General features: G+C 40.2%; 1 protein-coding gene across 2 annotated transcripts in view; it reads left to right on the top strand.

Moving 5' to 3' along the window:
- The window catches only part of IL1RL1 (interleukin 1 receptor like 1), a 29,607-nt gene extending 12,808 nt beyond the window's left edge, over nucleotides 1-16,799 (top strand). The window contains exons 2-11 of one of the 2 annotated variants that reach the window (XM_070236016.1): nucleotides 688-897; nucleotides 1,457-1,667; nucleotides 2,303-2,477; nucleotides 2,574-2,736; nucleotides 4,049-4,120; nucleotides 5,595-5,736; nucleotides 5,828-5,973; nucleotides 10,618-10,764; nucleotides 11,767-11,934; nucleotides 14,507-16,799. In XM_070236016.1, the coding sequence (XP_070092117.1) occupies nucleotides 837-897; nucleotides 1,457-1,667; nucleotides 2,303-2,477; nucleotides 2,574-2,736; nucleotides 4,049-4,120; nucleotides 5,595-5,736; nucleotides 5,828-5,973; nucleotides 10,618-10,764; nucleotides 11,767-11,934; nucleotides 14,507-14,904 (1,683 nt within the window). In that variant the 5' untranslated portion in view covers nucleotides 688-836 and the 3' untranslated portion in view covers nucleotides 14,905-16,799. The remainder of the gene's footprint in view (nucleotides 1-687; nucleotides 898-1,456; nucleotides 1,668-2,302; nucleotides 2,478-2,573; nucleotides 2,737-4,048; nucleotides 4,121-5,594; nucleotides 5,737-5,827; nucleotides 5,974-10,617; nucleotides 10,765-11,766; nucleotides 11,935-14,506) is intronic. The other variant, XM_070236017.1, reaches the window with a different exon arrangement.
- Nucleotides 16,800-18,586: the final 1,787 nt, after the last annotated feature.

Raw genomic sequence — 18,586 nt, 5'->3', positions numbered from 1 at the left:
CTATTTGTAAATTTCTATATTGGTTTCATCTTTCCCTTGACTTTTTAATAAAAAGATACAGTTAAATGATCTTTTTTCTAAAAGAAAAAAAAACCATGTAATTGTTTTTCACAGACCTTCAACTGTTCTTACAAAGCCTTTGGTGAATTGTGGGGACAAGCTGGGGCAGGGACAAACTGTTGAGGGTTTGATGTAGTGTCTAGGGCAATTATTTGATTAATGCTTTCCAATTGATTCATGTCACTTTCCTATATTCCTTAGCTGCTTTGTGAGGACTATTGGCATGTGTGCCTGAGTGTGGCTCATGTGTGTGTGCACACAACCACCAGCCTGTGTGGATATCTGTGTTTTTATATTTGCATTCATAATATTCTTATTTTCTAGGATCTATTGAATTTTATGGTTTTAATTTTTTTCAAAAATAGAAACTCATTTTCTTTCCTCTCAATTTCGCTTCTTTCTAGCAATTCTCATGTGTCTGTGAAACAGCAAGACCATTGTAAGGCCTACATGGCCCAAAGGTTCAGTAAGAATAAATGCCGTGATTGGTGTTGGAAACCCCACTGTTATACATATTTATATGCAATAAGTACCTGTTGATTGATTGATTCTCCTGGGGGATATTGAGCAAGTAAAAATCATGGATGTAAATATTTTGCTTGTGATTTTGTATGATTTACCTTTCAGGAGAGTCGCTGATAACTCTTTCCAACTATTAATCTTAGGGAGCACTATCAACCTCCTAGGGGAGACCTGCACCATCGTAGATCGCAGATTCAACTTGAATAATCTCAACAGTCAGTTACCAAAACTCGCTCTAGACTGATAAACTGAGAATGAGACAGTGGGTCTTGGCAGTTCTAACATTTCTTATATCTTCTACTGCAGCTAAGTTTCGTAAGTATTACTTGTCAAGTAAAATTTTTAAATTTTTAAATTAAATAATTCAAAGAATGTTTGCCTTGTTTTAAACTGGTTGCTTCCCGCTGTTCCAGCTGGACTGCAACCTGGAATATTCATTTATGCTCTATAGTCATTCTTCATCACAAATCTATTAGGACAAATTCTTCACAACAAATATATCATAATTTTAGTTTTACATAATATGTCAAAAGTTTACAAAAATATATCAAAATTTAACACGGTGCCTGCACATGGGACATATTGTAAGCATTTTTGTTGACTGACAACATACTTTGTGTAGATAGACATGGCTGCTGTTCTCTTGGATCAGTGTGGGAGACGGAGCTCCAAATTCATTCATTAATCTGTGGTACCCATTAGAACATTTCATAAAAGATTTTAATCATTTACCTACTCTTTCTCAGTTAAAATATCACAAAGTATAACTATTTCTAAAATTAACCCTCAAAGGGGATATTGAGAATATAGGAATTGTAATCTTCTTATATGATCATTTCAGAATCATATTTATATATATATTTTTTATTTGTAGTCAAGTCATCCTGGGGCCTGGAAAATGAGGCTTTAATTGTGAGATGTCCTAGACAAGGAAAATCTCGATACCCAGTAGATTGGTATTACTCAGAAACCAACACAAATATTCTCACCGAGAAAAGAAATCATCTACTTGCCTCAGGGGAGAGTCTTAAGTTTCTCCCAGCCAACGTCAACGATTCTGGAATTTATACTTGCATTCTCAGAAGGTATTATCCAGGCAGCCACCATGATCTTTGGGCCTGCTCCCTTTTCTTCAGTAGTTGGTAGTCTGAGCTGCCTTCACTTTCCTCCCCTTTTTAGACCTTTCTGGAACAGTTGAATTTATAAAGTGATGTGAATATAAGAGTATTTATAGGAACACCATCAGGTTGCCGGTTAGGTGATTATGAACCAACTATTTAGATGTGCAATTGTGGGGATGGGTTTGTAGCCCAATTAGAAGAAAACCCTAGCTTTCCTAGGGACAAGAGAACTGAAAGCAATTGCTCATTTTGGCCTGGAAGTAAGAACAAACCAGCACAGAAAATGGTGCCCTGGATGATGGGCAGCAAAGAGGCCTTGGGAGGTGCAATGGTGGTTAGCAGTGCCTCGAACCTAAGGGATAAGCTAAAGAGGGTTACCTGAGATTGAGTCATTTTTAGGGCTACGCTAGGGGTTATCTCGAATGTAACAAAAAAGTATTTAAAGCTCTAGATTTTAATGACTATTTTTAAATAAGAACAGGATCATTATATATCAATTGTTGTGAGAAGAAAAGCAATATTAAGTAAAAGCTAGAGTTGGATGAAGTTGTTTCATAATGCTAAGTAACTTTTCAAAATTATTTGATTGATTTTAATAGTCCTGCTGCCAATAAGACTGGATATGTGAATGTCACCATATATAAAAAACAACCAGATTGCAATATTCCAGATTATCTGATATATTCAAAGACATCTGGATCAGAAAAAAATTCCAGAATATATTGTCCTACAATTGATCTCTACAACTGGACAGCACCTGTTGAGTGGTTTAAGGTAAAAGGAAATTTGGGGGAAATAGATGAAAATAACACAATTAAAATAGATGCAAGTAAAGAAATATTGTAAATGGAATGGAATTTTTTCTTTCAGAATTGTAAAGTTCTTCAAGGGTCAAGGTACCACACACACAGTACATTTTTGCTGATTGACAATGCAACTAGTACGGACGCAGGTGATTACACATGTAAATTTATGCACAATGAAAATGGAGTCAGTTACAGCGTGACAGCAACCCGATCATTCGAAGTTAACGGTAAGCTACTGAACTTAACACAACAGAATATTTGAAAAAAGATAACATGAGAGAAATTCTGCCCTTCTTGTTGATTTTTCCGTTCTTCATCCTCCCCCCCCCGAGATTTCCTCCTGCGTCTTATCTTAGACATTCTCTACAACTGTACTATCAAGATTTAAGAAGTTTCAGAGGACGATTATGCTGCTAAGCCAAAGCCACATCTGTTCTCTCCTCTATGACTTAATTTTTCAAAGACAATATGATCTGAACAGTAATTTAATTCACTTTTTTGAATGGCGAGACAACTATTGGGAGAGCAAGATTAACTTTCCTTCTCCCAATTTGTTGTCAGAGGTTCTGTAAACAGAAAAAGATCCATTTGATCTCTAATATAACTAACTGGGTTAGAGGTTTAGCGAGAAGCTTTATAAAGGGATAGATAGATATTGTTGAGTGATTTTCGATCCTGGTTTGCAATGCTTTCAACATCATCAATGACCTCAGTAGGTCACTTCATTCTAAAACAGTTTTTTCAAATTTATTAAACTCTATAAAAGCCTGCTCAGGGAAAAGATTTCACAATTAACCATATCAAATCTTCAAAGAGTCGAAGTCTCCTCGTCATACATCTGTGGCTGTAGATGCAGTGACTTTTCTACGTGTGCCAGATTTCTTAGAGCAAAGCAGTAGCAGAGAAACGTTTTGTTTGGGGTTTTTCAATGCTCCACTGCTGTCAAACAAGCATCACCAGACCTCGTTTCTCTGAGTGCCTCTCACTGTTCAATGTCAAAACCTGTAGGGGTCCTTGGTCACACCATCCTGAAATAAACAAGAATCAAGCAGGGCTCCAGAAGACTCCCTTTTCCTTGTCTCTAGGCATCAGTGTCACAGGAATTAAGATTTCCTAATAGAGTGGGCCACAAAGGTGGAAACCTGTGAGCAGAAGTGTGGACTACTTAGGTGTTTATCATCTTCATGGGTCTTTTGAAATCTTCTTCCCTGTAGTGTTATGCTTATTCTGCAGAATTGCGGTTTTCTAACAACTGCTGGGGCAGGCAATTAATTTAATGCGTTGAACTAACATTTGTTTTAATGATATCAAAGAGAATCAAAAATATCAAAGAGTATCATAGTTGGTAAGAGAAAGTATTACTTGAATGTTTTTGTTTCTTTTGTGTGTGTGTGTGTATTTATTGCCATGGGTCACTGTCAGAAAAATGTGAGAAACATCGCTATGACACAGGATAGAAATATGGATACACAAGCTTTGTACTGATGACCATCCAATGCTCTCCTAACATTTATATTCTCTTTTTGTCTTTGACTTAAGATGAGGAAGGCTTTTCTTTGTTTCCAGTAATTATAGCCCCTCCACAAAATGAAACAAAGGAAGTGGAAATTGGTAAGAAAAATTTAAGCGTTCTGTAAATGTTGCCTGGAAAATCTTTCCCTCTGACCCCTGAATTCCCAAGCAGGAGTCCGGCAATTAGGACAGTTGATTTTGAGGATTAAATGAGATGCCATGTGTGCTAATAATTGGGAATGTGTGGTCACAGCAACATGCAGCATTTACATTAGTATCACACTTTGTAACTCATGGTGCTTTCACATGGGCCGTCTCATTTTATTCGCACTCTATCCTGGAGGTAGATATTGTTCTCACTTTATGCTGGTGGATACTTAGGGTCAGAGAGGCTAAGTGTCAGAGTGGATCAATGACGTGCCCGAGGTTGTGGATAATCTGTGATAGAAGCACGAGAGCCCAGACTTTCTGACTCTGTCCATCTCTGCCTTTCCTGGTTCCCCACTAGAAGTGGGCTACAACTCAAAGTTCTTAGCGTGTAAAACAAGTCCCCTCATGACCTGGTTCTCACCCCAATCCTGGCCCATCTGCAGCCATTAACCCCACACGCCCCAAGTCCCCACCACACCGACCGCTTCATGGTTATTACAATGATGCGGAGCATTTTCACATTCTTCCTGCTTTTGTCCATATTGGTCCTCCTTCTCGTCTCTTACCTGCCAGAGAGCAGGATCAGAGCCTCCATCTGATCAAGTCCAGGGGCACCATTTACATGCTCAGCGTGGTAGCCCTCCCTGCAAGATTTCCCCCTCTGTATTCCCATGTCACTTTGTCAATCTTTCTACTAAATAGAACACTAGAATACCTTGTGTTCTCATCATTTGTTTACACCCTTGTTACCTTCTGAGAGACTCCTAGCTCCTCACCCCTCTTCAGGTGCCTAAATCTTGACACAGGAACTAAGGGTTCAGCAAGGATGGCTGAATGCATGTCTCAAGGCAGGAAGGCGGCCCTGATGCTTTCAGTTCTGAAAGGAGGAAGTCTCAAGTTAAAGACATTGGACTGGAGAATGCTCTTGTTGGATGATTAAATATTGGGCTTGTAGCTGGGTCAGATAAAATACAGTTTTACCAACAAAGGTAGCTTATAGAGGGATGAAGAGAATTCAGGAGAAAGATGTGGAAGAGAGAATTTAAAAAGAAATTCCAATTGATGGTAAAGGGAAATCCTACACTATAATGTGGGATTGATGAAGCCAGAGTCATTTGCCTCTTTAGTTTCCGCTGCATGTGAGAGAGTCATCTGCCTCTAGTTTCCTCTGCATGTGAAAGGCAAGTGGGAGCTGAGCTTCAACCGGAAGTGAGTGAAATGAAGATAATGGGAGAGACGGAGGAGTCCAAGTAAAGCCATAGAGGAATGAAAGTGCTAACGACGAGGAGGGGAAATGAGAATCGATTCATGACGCATACTAGCTGTTCAACAAGTTTTTTCCCCATTAAATCAAATTAAATTAAATTAAATGCCTTTTGCAGAATTTAATTTTATTGGTGTAATTTCTTTACTTCTCATCTAGGAAAAACAGCAAGCATAACTTGCTCTGCTTGCTTTGGGAAAGGCTCTCAGATCATGGCTGCCATCCTGTGGCAGGTTAACAGAACCAAAGTTGGGGACTTTGGCGAAGCAAGAATTCAAGAGAAGCAAGAGCAAAACCAAAGGTATTTTTATATAGAAGTTAAAACACCCCCTTCCCTCCCACACAGTTTGCAACTGCTAAGTAAGCACAGAAAGTAACAAGTTGCCTCTTAGTTCCAGCAATGAGATGACTTGTCTCAATGCCGTTTTAAGAATAGCTGATGTGAAAGAAGAGGATTTATCCCTGAAGTATGAGTGTTGGGCCCTGAATTTGCACGGCTCAAGAAACCACATCATAAGACTAAGGAGGAAAAATCCAAGTAAGGAGTGTTTCTGAGACTCTGGTCACTTGAGATTGCTGTATCAACTATGGGCTGAAATCATTTTCTGAGACAGCAGTGTGTTGGCGTGTGGTTCCAGGGGATCTATCAAGACAACGGAAGTGGCTCATCTCATAAACGTGCTTCTCCTCTTGAGGACGCTGACCGTTTGCAGCCTGGGCTTCTCAGAATGTTTTTGTTTGCTTGGTCTCCTCTCTACTGCTTTCCTCCCCCTCCTCCCCTTCCTCCTCTCCCACCTACTCCCCTTGTTGGTTCCTCTTTGATACCCACCTGCCTCCTTGGTCATCCTTCTGTGCTTTCTAACTTCATTAGCTCTCTCTGCCTCATTGTAGGTGGAAAAAAATACACCAACAGTAAACTGTGAACATGTTCTTTTGTTACCTTTTATAACATGTTATAAACACGTTCTCTTTTTTAACTTATTTCTTTGTCATAAAGAACACACTTTTTTTTTTTTTTTTTTAGTGAGGCTGGCAAAGGGGACAAAAAGGTGAAGTCTTTAACTGCTGCCCATTCTAGCAAGAAAATCTTAGATGCTACTTTGTAATAAGACATGCATTATCATTGTTAAACTTTTATAAAATATTAAATTTAGGTAGAACTCATGGGACGTCTGGTAGCTCAGCCCATTTTCGCATTATATCTGTTATTCAACATGCAATCCAGGTACCACCTCTTCTGAGGAGACTTGCTTGACCACCAGTTTGGAGTATATACTCCCTCTACGTATTCCCACAGCATCCTGTCTCGATTGCTGCTGTCTTACAAAAATCTGTTTGAGAGTCTGCTCAACATGACTATAAACTCCATGAGGGCAGGGTGGCATCTTCCCTATCTTGAGTCCTCAGTCTGTAGTGCAGTACTTGGCACATAGCATATGCTTAAAAAAAAATTTGCTGAATGAATGTACACCAAAGTTATCAAGGAAAACTATTTTTGTATATTTCTACTTCTCTAGCTATAGGGCTTAATTACACAACAAAACAATAACCTATATTTGTGTTTGTTCAGTTGAATAACTTTTCTCATAATTTGGAAAGGCCAAATTATTTATAGCTTCCCTATAGTTTATAGTTTTATCTAAATCTAGCATGCTTTTACTGACTTCATTATAATTGTTGCAATAAAATATTATAAGAAAAATATGAAACCGACTACTCTTCAATGGATTAATTTCAGACACCATATATAATCTTTTAAAACGTAACATACACTTTCACAAACAATCGGTGGCATGTGGAGGCAGGGTAGAGAAAGTGATCTGTCTGGGTGTAAGCAGCAGAAGGATACATTGTCTGTAGGGAGTTCAAAGCAGTAATAAAGCCATCGCAGAGTCATCGTGCTTTCTGCTACCAGCATACCCAGAAAACGTTAAACAAGTCAGCAAGGACACACTCCTCCTCTCGGGGACTGACTGCTTCTTCCTCCCACTCCCACGTCACTCCATGCAATGACATCAGCAAAAATAGTTTTAGAAACATTTCCTTCCTGAGAACCTGTCGATTTCTTCACTTGCTTGCACTTCCAAGCAAACACATCCTGTTTGTGAGATGAATTTTATACTTAATTCAGTATAAAAGGGCGGGGAGAAAAATATGATATTTTTATACTTGTCACTCCATGTACAACCATGTAGAAATTATTCACTGTGTTTGTCAAATAGCCAAAGGGAGAGTGAAACTTGGTTTATACTCCTAAGTTGGGTATAGCCCAGATTAATTTGAATACACCCACAAAGGCACAACATGATGAAAAGGATTGGGGGTGATGAGAAAGCAGGCCACCAATTTGATGTGGTTGTGGTAAGTTTTTGCCTGATGTGGTGCTTGGGATTTTTCTTGTTTTAATTTCAACTTTGTTGATTTATACGTTTTTATAAGACAAACAGAATCATGATTACTGTAAATAATTTTAAGTGCTATCATGTTCCATGGGCTGTCAGGCTTCTGCCAGTTATAACTGTCACCCAGGACGTGTGGACCACATGGAGATGTTATGTTAGGGTAGTGTTTGTGGGGCTGACAGCGTGGTGGCTCTCGGAGGAAAGGGGAAGCCACCCTTCAACCCGGCGCTGCCATCACGTCCCTATCCCAGTGCTTTGCTTATGTTGTCATTCTATGAGTGTTCTTTGGTTACCTGTGTGTAGGAATTGTTTTCATGTTGTATGTCCTTGGCGATTTTGTTCCTTCTGATTTATTCGTACTTGCTACCTTTTACCTGTTTTTCTTCAAATCAACACAGTTTTACTCTGTTTCAACAACTGTGTAAATTAAACAAAATTGTTGTTACTGCTGTTGAATTGTCACAATGAATTCCTTCATCTCTATTCCTAGAACAAAAGAAATTACAGCACTGCCTTGAATTTTAAAAAGGAAAACTTACAAAACCTATGCCCCCATATTATTAAATAAATATTTGATACTCATAATAATAATAGTACACATTTATTCATTATTTCCTATGTACCAGTACATGTCTAACTCTTTTTCATTTAATTTCTCATTTGTTTTATCAATACTCCATGAAGAAGAGACTGTAACTATCATCTAAATTTTGTGTGTGTGTGTGTGAGGAAGATTGGCCCTGAGCTAATACCTGTTGCCAATCTTCCTCTTTTTGCTTGAGGAAGATTGTCGCTGAGCCAACATCTGTGCCAGCCTTCCTCTATTTTGTATGTGGGCCACCACCACAGCATGGTTTTGATGAGCAGTGTGTAGGTCTGTGCCCGGGATCTGAACCTGTGAACCCTGGGCTGTCAAAGCAGGGTGCATGAAGTCAGCCACTACACCACTGGGCCAGCCCCACTACCATCTCATTTTATAGATGAGGAAACTGAGACAAAGAGAGGTTGAATAACATGCCAAGTACTACAGAGCCAAGATTCACAGGCAGGCAGGGATTTCCTGTTTACAGGCACTTACAGAAGGTATTTAGTATTTAGTCATCACACGCAAGAATTAGCTATACATTTATAAAGTCCTTAACACTTAGAAAGAAACTGAACTGCAACTTCCTTTAGTGCCTGGGATATACTTCTTTCTTCCAGTTGAAGGCAGCCAGCCCCATGCACAGCTACTTCATAACAATCTCTACAAGAAATACAGATGCCAGCGTGCATCCAGATAGGATTTTTAGAAAGTGAACCGGAGAAGATTCCTGTTGAAGTGATGAATGTAGGGAACATTTATCATTTAAAATGATGACAGGGCAGCCAGTGAGCTCTCTGCCAGTTTTCAGCCCCTGTCCCCCAGTTTTGAATCACTTCCCCTTGGTCATTCTTCATCTCACAGTGCTGGATACTCAGGGAGCTGATAAATCAGTGGAAGAATTTGCAAACACGGGGCAGTGATTTTCTGTGGCAAAACCGAGAGCCCATGCTTTGAGACTTCAGATGAAAATGAAAAGAGAACTATGTGGCCCAGCGTCATTTGACATTCTTCTCACATTCATCTTTAAGTGGAACTATTTGTAAGATAGGATAGTTAACGATTCTAAAGAGGGAAGTAAACTTAAAACAGCCAAAGATACTATTAGTGAGGACAGTTCTTACGTTCAATTTGTACATATCTGTTACAAGTCCTTAGAGATGAGGACCATCTTGCATATGTATTTTGTGAAGCGATGAATACAGGATAAAAGTTCAGTGATGGCTAAATAATGTTCACCTTAAGAGAAATAAAGGCTATGTGTACGACCTAGAACCCAGTAATTTGACTTCTCCATCACATATGCTTTAGAGACTTACGTGGCTCTTGTTTCTAGCCTGCTTTCCTATGCCACCAACTGCAGATACAATGAGTCCCTGAGACCTACTGATTCTTTCTCCTTGATGCCCCCAGCACTAGACTTGCTCATTCCTTTCTCTTTATTACACGATTTTGAACCCTCTTATTTCTCACCCCTAGTACTACAAAAACTTTCCATTTCATTCTACTCTGAATACCTATGCTCTCTTTCCACAGAAACAAACCTCCCACTAGATTAATCTTGCTTGAAAACCACTTTCAGTTTTAATACCCTACTTACTACTCTTCAGTGGCCCCATGACCTTCAGAATAAAGGCAAAATTCTTTACTGGAGCCTCAAGTCTGGTCAGAACCTAGCCCTGACACACCTTTCTAATTGTATCTTCCACTAATTCCCCAAATTACATTACTCCACTTCCTCAGAAAACACACTCCCATCTCCACCCTTGGGCTCCAAGCATCCTCTCTTGCCAAGAGTACACTGCCTTTTTCGCAGGTACCTGAATCTTACCCATCGTTCAGGGACCTCCTCACCCAGGAAGCCTTCATTTCCCAGTTCAGCGTGGAGTGAGCGCTCCTTCTAGATACCTCTGCCAACTAAAATTAATGCTTTTACCTCCTATCTTAGTTAAGTTGGCATGTGTCTCTACATCTTTTATGCTTTGAGAATCCCCTACAATGTCTAGCCTGGTGCCTTGCACAGAAGAGGGGCTCAAAAAACATTTACTTACTGATTCTTAAAGCAGCCATGACAATTCCATGGAGGCATCTCTTGTATGAATCTCGAACTCTCAGTGGAGGCAGCATAGGTGTATTTGTTTATCTTGTTTTAGTAATAATAATGATCATTTTTGTCCTCCCCCTATCTTTTGAATAGCTGAGCATCAAAGCACCTACTACATACTTGCAGGATTTAGCATATTGTTAATGCTAATCATTGTCATGATGATAATGTTAAAAGTGTTCTGGATTGAAGTTATTCTGCTCTGGAGAGACATAGCTAGACCTTACAAAACTAGGAACGGTAAGTGGCAAGTTTCAAGTTTTCCTTTAAAAAGAAAAGGTCCCATAATGGTTGTTGGTTACTTATCTATTAATCTCTTAATAGCTATGCTATGAAACCCTGATTCCCCTTTGCTTACTAACATAGTAACAGTACATCTTTCTTGAGTCCACTCAAGGAACATTCTCCATTCTGCCTTGCTGCCCCTCGTGGTTCTGAGATTTATCTCAACAGCTCAAATATCTCTCCAGTGGGATTGCTGTCCCTATGAACTCCCCAATAACAGAATCTGCTCAAACCCAGAAAGGTTTAAACATTCTGGAAAATGTGAATTGGTAAAACTTCATGGAATTCAAAACATTAACAAAATTGTTCCTGTTTTCCAGATGTGAATAGGTTAGAAATGTCCATCAGAATGCAGGTGTATTTTACCAGAAACCCTGTTCCAGAGAGAGGCTTGCCCAGGCACATGAAAGAAGCCAGTTCTGCCTGCTTAGTAGGAACACCACCCTTTCATTTGGAAGCAGATATATGTCAGATTTTCCATGTGGTCCACTCAATCAGGGGCTAATTGTTTGATTTGTGAGAAATTCTGCCCCCTTTAAACATTCTATCTCCTTGCTACTATTGGCCATTAGCATTTTCACTTCCCCAGAAGAAGCATGGGGAAAACAAAGGTAAAACTGAGATCTATCCAGCACAGAAGACCCTTATCCATGACTGTAAATACTTATTTTAATAGATCATTAATCAAAGTTGACAATATGGTTTGAACTATACTGGACAGACTCTTACCTATTCTCCATCATTCAGTCTGAGACACTAAAAAGGAGAACTTCGGGACTAAGACTGATTTCCTGATGACATTTTGGGGCTGTAAATTGTTGCCATCACCTCTGGATTCCAGAATATTTGGGAGGCTGGGATATGTTCCTCAGCTCGGTGAAAAAATGTTTACTGAGAGGCAGATGAGAATTTTTAAAAACCAAGTAATAGAATTGTACTTCTTGTTCTCATTTTCAGATGGAAAGATCTATGATGCTTATGTTATCTACCCACGGAACCAGAAAAATAGTCCCGAGGGGGCCAGTTCTGTGGAGCACTTCGTTCACCAAATCCTGCCTGATGTTCTGGAAAATAAATGTGGCTATAACTTATGCATTTATGGCAGGGATCTGCGACCTGGAGAAGGTAAAGCTATCAACATACATCAGGGCCAGAAAGTCACATTCATCTGAAGGCTAAGAGATAGGTGGTCTTATCCGTGCATTGGATAAGGAGTTGCAATCATGATCCTAGGCCCCGTGACCAGAGCTTTTAAGTATTTCTCCCTCCGGAAGAAGGAGACACTTATTCTTTGCTCCTCCTGCTGCCATCGCCACCCTGATCATGACGTCTTCACGGTAGTGTCAGTGACATGAAGACAGAACGAGGTGTCCTTGCTATATGGAGTAGCAAGGTACTGCCCGTACTTCACTTTCCACGTCCCCCACTGGGCTAACTCTGAATTCTCTTAATTCTATCTAGAAGATTTGAACGAAGGCTTAAAAATTAAAGAATTTTATTCTAATATCCAGAGGTGCTGGCTAAAATATCCGAAAGGACTCAAGGAGTCTTCATGATGTTCCTCATATTGGGGAAGCATTTGCAAATTTCTATTCTTACAAGAATAAGTAGAACTGTGTCTTCTGTTTCTCAATATTCCTTGCTGGTTTCATGTACCTTTGGCAGTTGTGTCACAATTCCCGCATGTCGGGAGTTCTTCTCTTCTCTCCATATTTATGTCAAGTACCTATGAACCCTCCTGGGAACTCTTCTCGAATTCCTCAGAGACCAGGATGGTTTGAAATGTGAATGAGGCAGGGACATCATGAGTGGAAGTCCAGAAAAGTAAATGTTTAGGAGACCGTGAATTTAAACTGGTATTCCTCCGGAAAAGACAGAGTCGAGTGCCTGTAGATTTAAAGGTATGCACAACAGGTGAATTCGGTTTATCCTGGAATATTTGGGTAATGTTAAGAGCCTAGTAATGGCTTGGGAGACTTACAAAATGTACAATTCAGAAAAATGTAACCCAAGCCTTCCCTCCAGGCTCTTTCCTTTCCCCAGCGCTCCCCATTGGCTGCCATGCAAGTAGAGAGTCATGGTGCTCAAAGGCTCTTTTCATGTTGCACAAGTGCTCAAGAAGCTGCGAGGACTCCAACTGTTTGTCATGTCACACCAGCTGCTACATGTGGCTACATGTGGCTGCAAGCTCTTCATCTCTTCTTTCTCAGGTCCATCAACCTCGTTTCTAATTACACCTTTCCCCAGCCAAACGTGAACGCCAGCTCACTGATCCTCAAGCTTGTGTTGCCTTTTTTGTGCTATTTTTCATTTGGAAAGTTTTCCCACTTCCCCTCCCTCAAGTATGTCCTCCGACCTTTCCTCAACCAAAGTAAAATAAAATCCAACAAAACAACACCAAACTTCACTCTTCTGTAAGAGTGAAGTGAAAAGTTTATGACTGACTGATGCTGTGTATTTCTTCCTATGCTTGCTATCTTCCATTTGCTTCTTCAAATCCACTCTGCATCCCCCTCCGTCCAGCAGACCTGAGTGGCCCATCATTATGGAATCCATCACTCTCTTGCCCTCTGTTCCATGTTGGGTTTGGCCGATGAGAGACACTGGCAGGAGTTCAGAGGGCAAGAACATCCCTACCAGCTCTGGGTGGGGCTGCCAGGGTAGTTGTGCTCCTCTCTCCTGGAGCACAGGTTCCTGTCAGTTGGCTTTCCTCAGGCATTTATACTCCTTGGGTTCCATAACTGCTTCTTTCCCTTCATGCCTGGACGGTGGCAATGGGTCCCTGATGCTGCCAGTTGTGGGGTTCTGCACCATCTTTTGTTGATTTCCCTTGGCTCTGCTCACATCTTGCATAAGCTGTCCTTTCATTAAACTCTCTTTAGCCAGTCCTTTGGAGTGTGCCAAATTTGCTGTTAGGTTCCTGATTGACACAAAGTCTCTATCTGACACTATTGAACACTCATTTCCTAATTTCCAGCTACTATAGGAATTGGTAGCCTTTCAGCCGCTGCTCTCTAAGAATGTCTTGAGTTGTTTTGTTCTTGATTGTTTCCTTAATCATGCTGTGACCTCGCAGTGAAAACTGGTATTTTACGTGTTCTTTCTAAGTCCCCCCTGAAGCTAACTGAAATCACCAGGGAGTTGATGCTCCATAAACCCTGACTTGATAAGGAGATCTGGTCTTTCCAAGATTTTTCTAGTCCAGATCAAATCAGCTTCTAAAGCAGAGACTATTGAGGGGCGAGGTGGATCCAGCCCTTCAATAGAGACTTTAGTTGCTTCAGAGGAGCAAGAGTTCCTGAGGTTGCATTCTTTGAGGGTTAAAATTCCAAGCCCTTTTAAAACATGTGAGCTAATGTCCTTAGAAGATATGTAGCTAATGAACCTGAACTAAGTCTCCTGCTAAATACTCCTACCTTCTCATTTAACCGGAAGAGCTGTTTCAGTTTGGACTGATCCACCTGGGAAAGAAGAGGGCCTTGGAGTGGTTGTGCTCCTGGTGACGGGGTAAGGCAAACATAGCGGGTCTCCATCCAAGTACATTCCCACTTTTCTGAATAAGTGAACTGATCACTGTCAGAATCTCACACGAGATTATAACAATGATAATTTTTTAAAAGTTCAGAACATTTGTGACCAAACCATTAGACTTAAAAAAGCAACAACAGAACGTTTTATCCATGTCTTTTATTCCCAGATGCAGTCACCGCAGTGGAAACCAACATACAAAAGAGCAGGCGGCACATTTTCATCCTAACTCCTCAAATCACGCACAGCAAGGAGTTTGCCTACGAGCAGGAGATCGCCTTGCACAGCGCCCTCATCCAGAACGACTCCAAGGTGATTCTGATTGAAATGGAGGCTCTGAGCAAGCCGGGCGGACTGCAGTTTGGGGAGCTCCAAGATTCCCTCAAGCATCTCGTGAAAGTGCAAGGTACCATCAAGTGGAGGGAAGGCCATGTGGACAACAAGAGGTCCCTGAATTCCAAATTCTGGAAGCACGTGAGGTACCACATGCCTGTGCCAAACAAACCTCCCAGAAAGACTTCCCGCTTGGCTTCCCTGAGTGCCCACGGGCAGGAGTGCCTGCTTTGATGTGCTGACGCGCCCGATTTTGCAGATCCAAACTCCTAGCTGGGTTACACCACGAAGAGACATTGGGAGCTGAGGCTGGGAAGTAGCAATGTCAAGGGTATTCAGGCCTCAGATTTCATCTAGTAACTTTACTTCCATTTTCTTGATTCTGGGAGGATGCAAAATGCCCAGAAATTTTTATCCTCAGTTCCCCTCTCTCCACCTCATATTTCTTACCCTTCTTCCCTTCGCTGGTCTTTCTGCATTGTGGAGTAGGACGTTGTCACCACGCTCTTTTCCTCTTTCTCTCTTTTTTGTTCTTCCTCTCCTCATTTCTTGTCAATAACCTATATTCTGAACATCAACCTAAAAGTTTTGAAGTTAAATTTTCATGTAATCTTGAAGAACACTCAGTTTCCCTCAAGCAGAACGTGAGTAGTAAATCTTCTTCCCCAGATTCCAGAATTTACTGTATTTTATTTGATCAGATGCTTAGTCCCATCATCTCAATATTGTCAACTTTGTTGGAGTACCTTATCCCAATTGCCATTATGATCATTTTTTTCAGTTCTAAAATTTCTTTCATATATTTTTATTCTCTTCAGAAATATTTTTTCTCACTATAAAAGTGATATAAGTACATTGTAGAATGGAAACTATAAAAAAAGAAAATAACAAAAATCATTCATAAACCACATCCTAAGGTTATGACTTTTGATAAATTTTCTTGTATTTTTAAAAAATTTTAGTTCATACTTACACATACTGTTTATACAGCTGAGATTAAACAGTGTGTAGTTTTTGTATTTTTTTCTATTTAATACTATGGTAAAAGCGTTTGACACGTCATTTAAATTTTAACATTTTAAAATATTCATAGTGTTCCATCTCACGGTTGTGCTACAGTTGACATGCCTAATTCCTTATTTTTAGATGTTTAAGTTGTATCCAACTTAAATAGCCACCATTATAAATTCTGCAATGACCATATCGGTATAACTCCCAATTAAAAAGAAAATGTTTTTTGTAACATTTCTATGAAATTAGTGTGGCATTTTGGCAGAACTGTTTTGGCAAAATGGAAGTTAATTTGCACAGTCCAGGCCACTCCCGTCAGTTCCCGGAAAGAGCTCACATTACATCAGAGCCGGTCCGTGGATCCAGAGCTAAGGCAGGGTGTCCACTGGGGCAGAGAGTTCCGTTGGAGCCTCAAATTTTGAAAGCGGATGGAGAGCCTATCCTCAGCTGAACTGCTTAAATGAAGTGTATGATTCCATGTTTAACTGACAAAAGAAAACTGCTTTCCAGACCCTTGACGTGGAGTGTAATCTTAAACTCACTGTCATTCAGTACCTACAGAATCTTGCCTGGAAAGAAGTCATATTTCAGGAAGGTTGCCTAAAGGATCTGTATTTACCCATCCCTCTAGATACACTATGATCTACATCTCTACTCCCTGGATTAGAGTTGCCAGATAAAATACAGGACATCAGTTAAAGTTGAATTCAGACAAGGAAATTTCATCTGAAATTGATCTGAAATTCAAATTTAGCTGGGTGTCTTTTATTTTTATTTGCTAAATCTAATTACCGTACTCTGGCAGATTATTGTGCTTTTATGTGGTGACATCTGATATTATTGAATTACTAAAAAATTAGCCAATGAAAAGGATGCAGTATAGTTGATTGGTTAACATCATAGCAGTTGGGATCAACGAGTCCTCGTCAGCTGCCAACCAGCTGTGTGACCATGAGTAAGTCATTTAACTTCTCCAAACTTAGTTACCTTCAGTAAAATGAGAATAATCATACCAAACTCTTTGTATTTATGCGCTAATCAAATGAAAAAAAAAGGAATTATTTGGACCAGACCAGAGTAAAGATTCAATAAATGGCAACAGTTGTTATAACACTTCACATGTTTCTTGTCATGTGGATTATATTCCATTCCTTTCTCAACGAGGACCTCTAGTGAATATATCCCCTCCAACCTCACCATCAGGGATAGGTGTGCCTTTATTCCTGCTTCCCCACCCAGCCAGAATGACAGATGTGTTTTGATTTATGGACATAGGGAATTTTGGAACTGATCTTATTTCCCCCTTTATATTAGCTGCTTGAAAGCATAGACCCAAATCTGGGATCTTTCGACAGCAAGTAGATAGGAATTTATAATAACCTCTTCCCTTGCTTCATATTATCTTTGTTTTTGATTTTTCCCTTATTTTTTATTTTTAAATATATTTTGACTGTCTATATTATGAGCTCCTTTGTAAGTACTCAACAAACATTTACATTTTCTGAGAGTGTGCTGAGCCTCTGTTTGCGAGGGGTGGGAGAGGAAGGGCTGTGAAGGGACATCACAGGACACAGGTGAGTAAGGCACACTCCTTACTCACCTTATGGGGTTTCAAGTCCACTGTGGGAACTTGGAAGGGAGCGGGAAACACTCCAGAGAACCCAGACAGGGCTGGCCTCAGGGGAGAGCCTGACATCGCTGAGCTCTTTCCTCCATCACCCCTTTTCTTAAACTTACACCCACCTCCCAAGTCACTTGAGATCTCTGGGCCTCAGATTCTGCAACTGAAAAATGGGAGGATGGAGAAGAAAAGCTGTGACAGCTTTCTCAGCTCCAGTAGCTCATACTTCCAAGCTGCCTGGTCAGGAAATTCCCAGAAGACCTGGCTTCTCATACCAGCAGCATCACTGACCTCTCTCAGTTTCTTCACCTGCACAGTGAGAGTCATAGATGCTCCCCCTGACACACAGAGCATGGTGAATAAAACGAATTCAGCCAAAACTTGTTGGGTGTCTACCATATGGTCATCTAGAATCATGTACAAATTCCTGTGAATTATAAAAACACAAAGAATTACTTTCGATTGAGTCAAATTTGCATTCAATAAAATGAAGGTCCTAAGTTTGGTGAGTTTTGATGATTACACATGTCCGTGTAGTTATCACCTGAGACAAGACAGAAATATTTCCAGCACCCCAGAGAGTCCCTCTGGCTATTCCCCAGTCAATCTCTCTCCCTCCTCAGAGGCAAACAATGTCCTGATTTCTATCTCACGGATTCATGTTGTCAGGTCTTGAAATTCACGTCAATAAAGTCGGACAGCATGGTGTCTGGTTACTTCCACACAACATAATATTTTTGGGATTCATCCCTATTTCACACAGGTCAGTAGTTTGTTTCTTTGTATTACTGAGTCACATTCCAACATATGCTGCCCAACAGTTTGTTTAAACATTTCCCTGTTGAGGGACATATGGGTTGCTTCCCGCTTATAGCTATTATGAATATGGCTACTATGAACATTCTTGTGGACGTATGTCTTACTTCCTTTGAGCCAATACCTAGTAGGGGTCTTTGGGTAGGTGTACGTTTAACCTTTTAAGAAACTGGCAAATTGTTTTGTGAACTAATTGTACCATTTTACATTCTCACCAGTTATGTATGAGATTTCTGTTCCTCCACTTCCTCACCAATGATTGATATTGTCAGGTTTTTATTTTAGTGGTTGTTAAATGAATCTCATTGTAGTTTTAATTTGCAGTTCCCTGATGATTAATGGTGTTGAGCTTTTCTCATGCTCTTATTGGCCATCCATGTATCATTCAGTGAAAGGAAAATCTTCTGCGCGTTTTTAAATTGTATTGTTTCTCTACATCTTGTTGATGTGTAGAAATTATTTATATAT

Source organism: Equus caballus, chromosome 15 (assembly GCF_041296265.1).
Source record: "Equus caballus isolate H_3958 breed thoroughbred chromosome 15, TB-T2T, whole genome shotgun sequence".
In the NCBI taxonomy this organism is placed as follows: Eukaryota; Metazoa; Chordata; class Mammalia; order Perissodactyla; family Equidae; genus Equus; species Equus caballus.
Note: the sequence above shows the minus strand (reverse complement) of the source record. Positions and strands in the feature narration are given on the sequence as shown.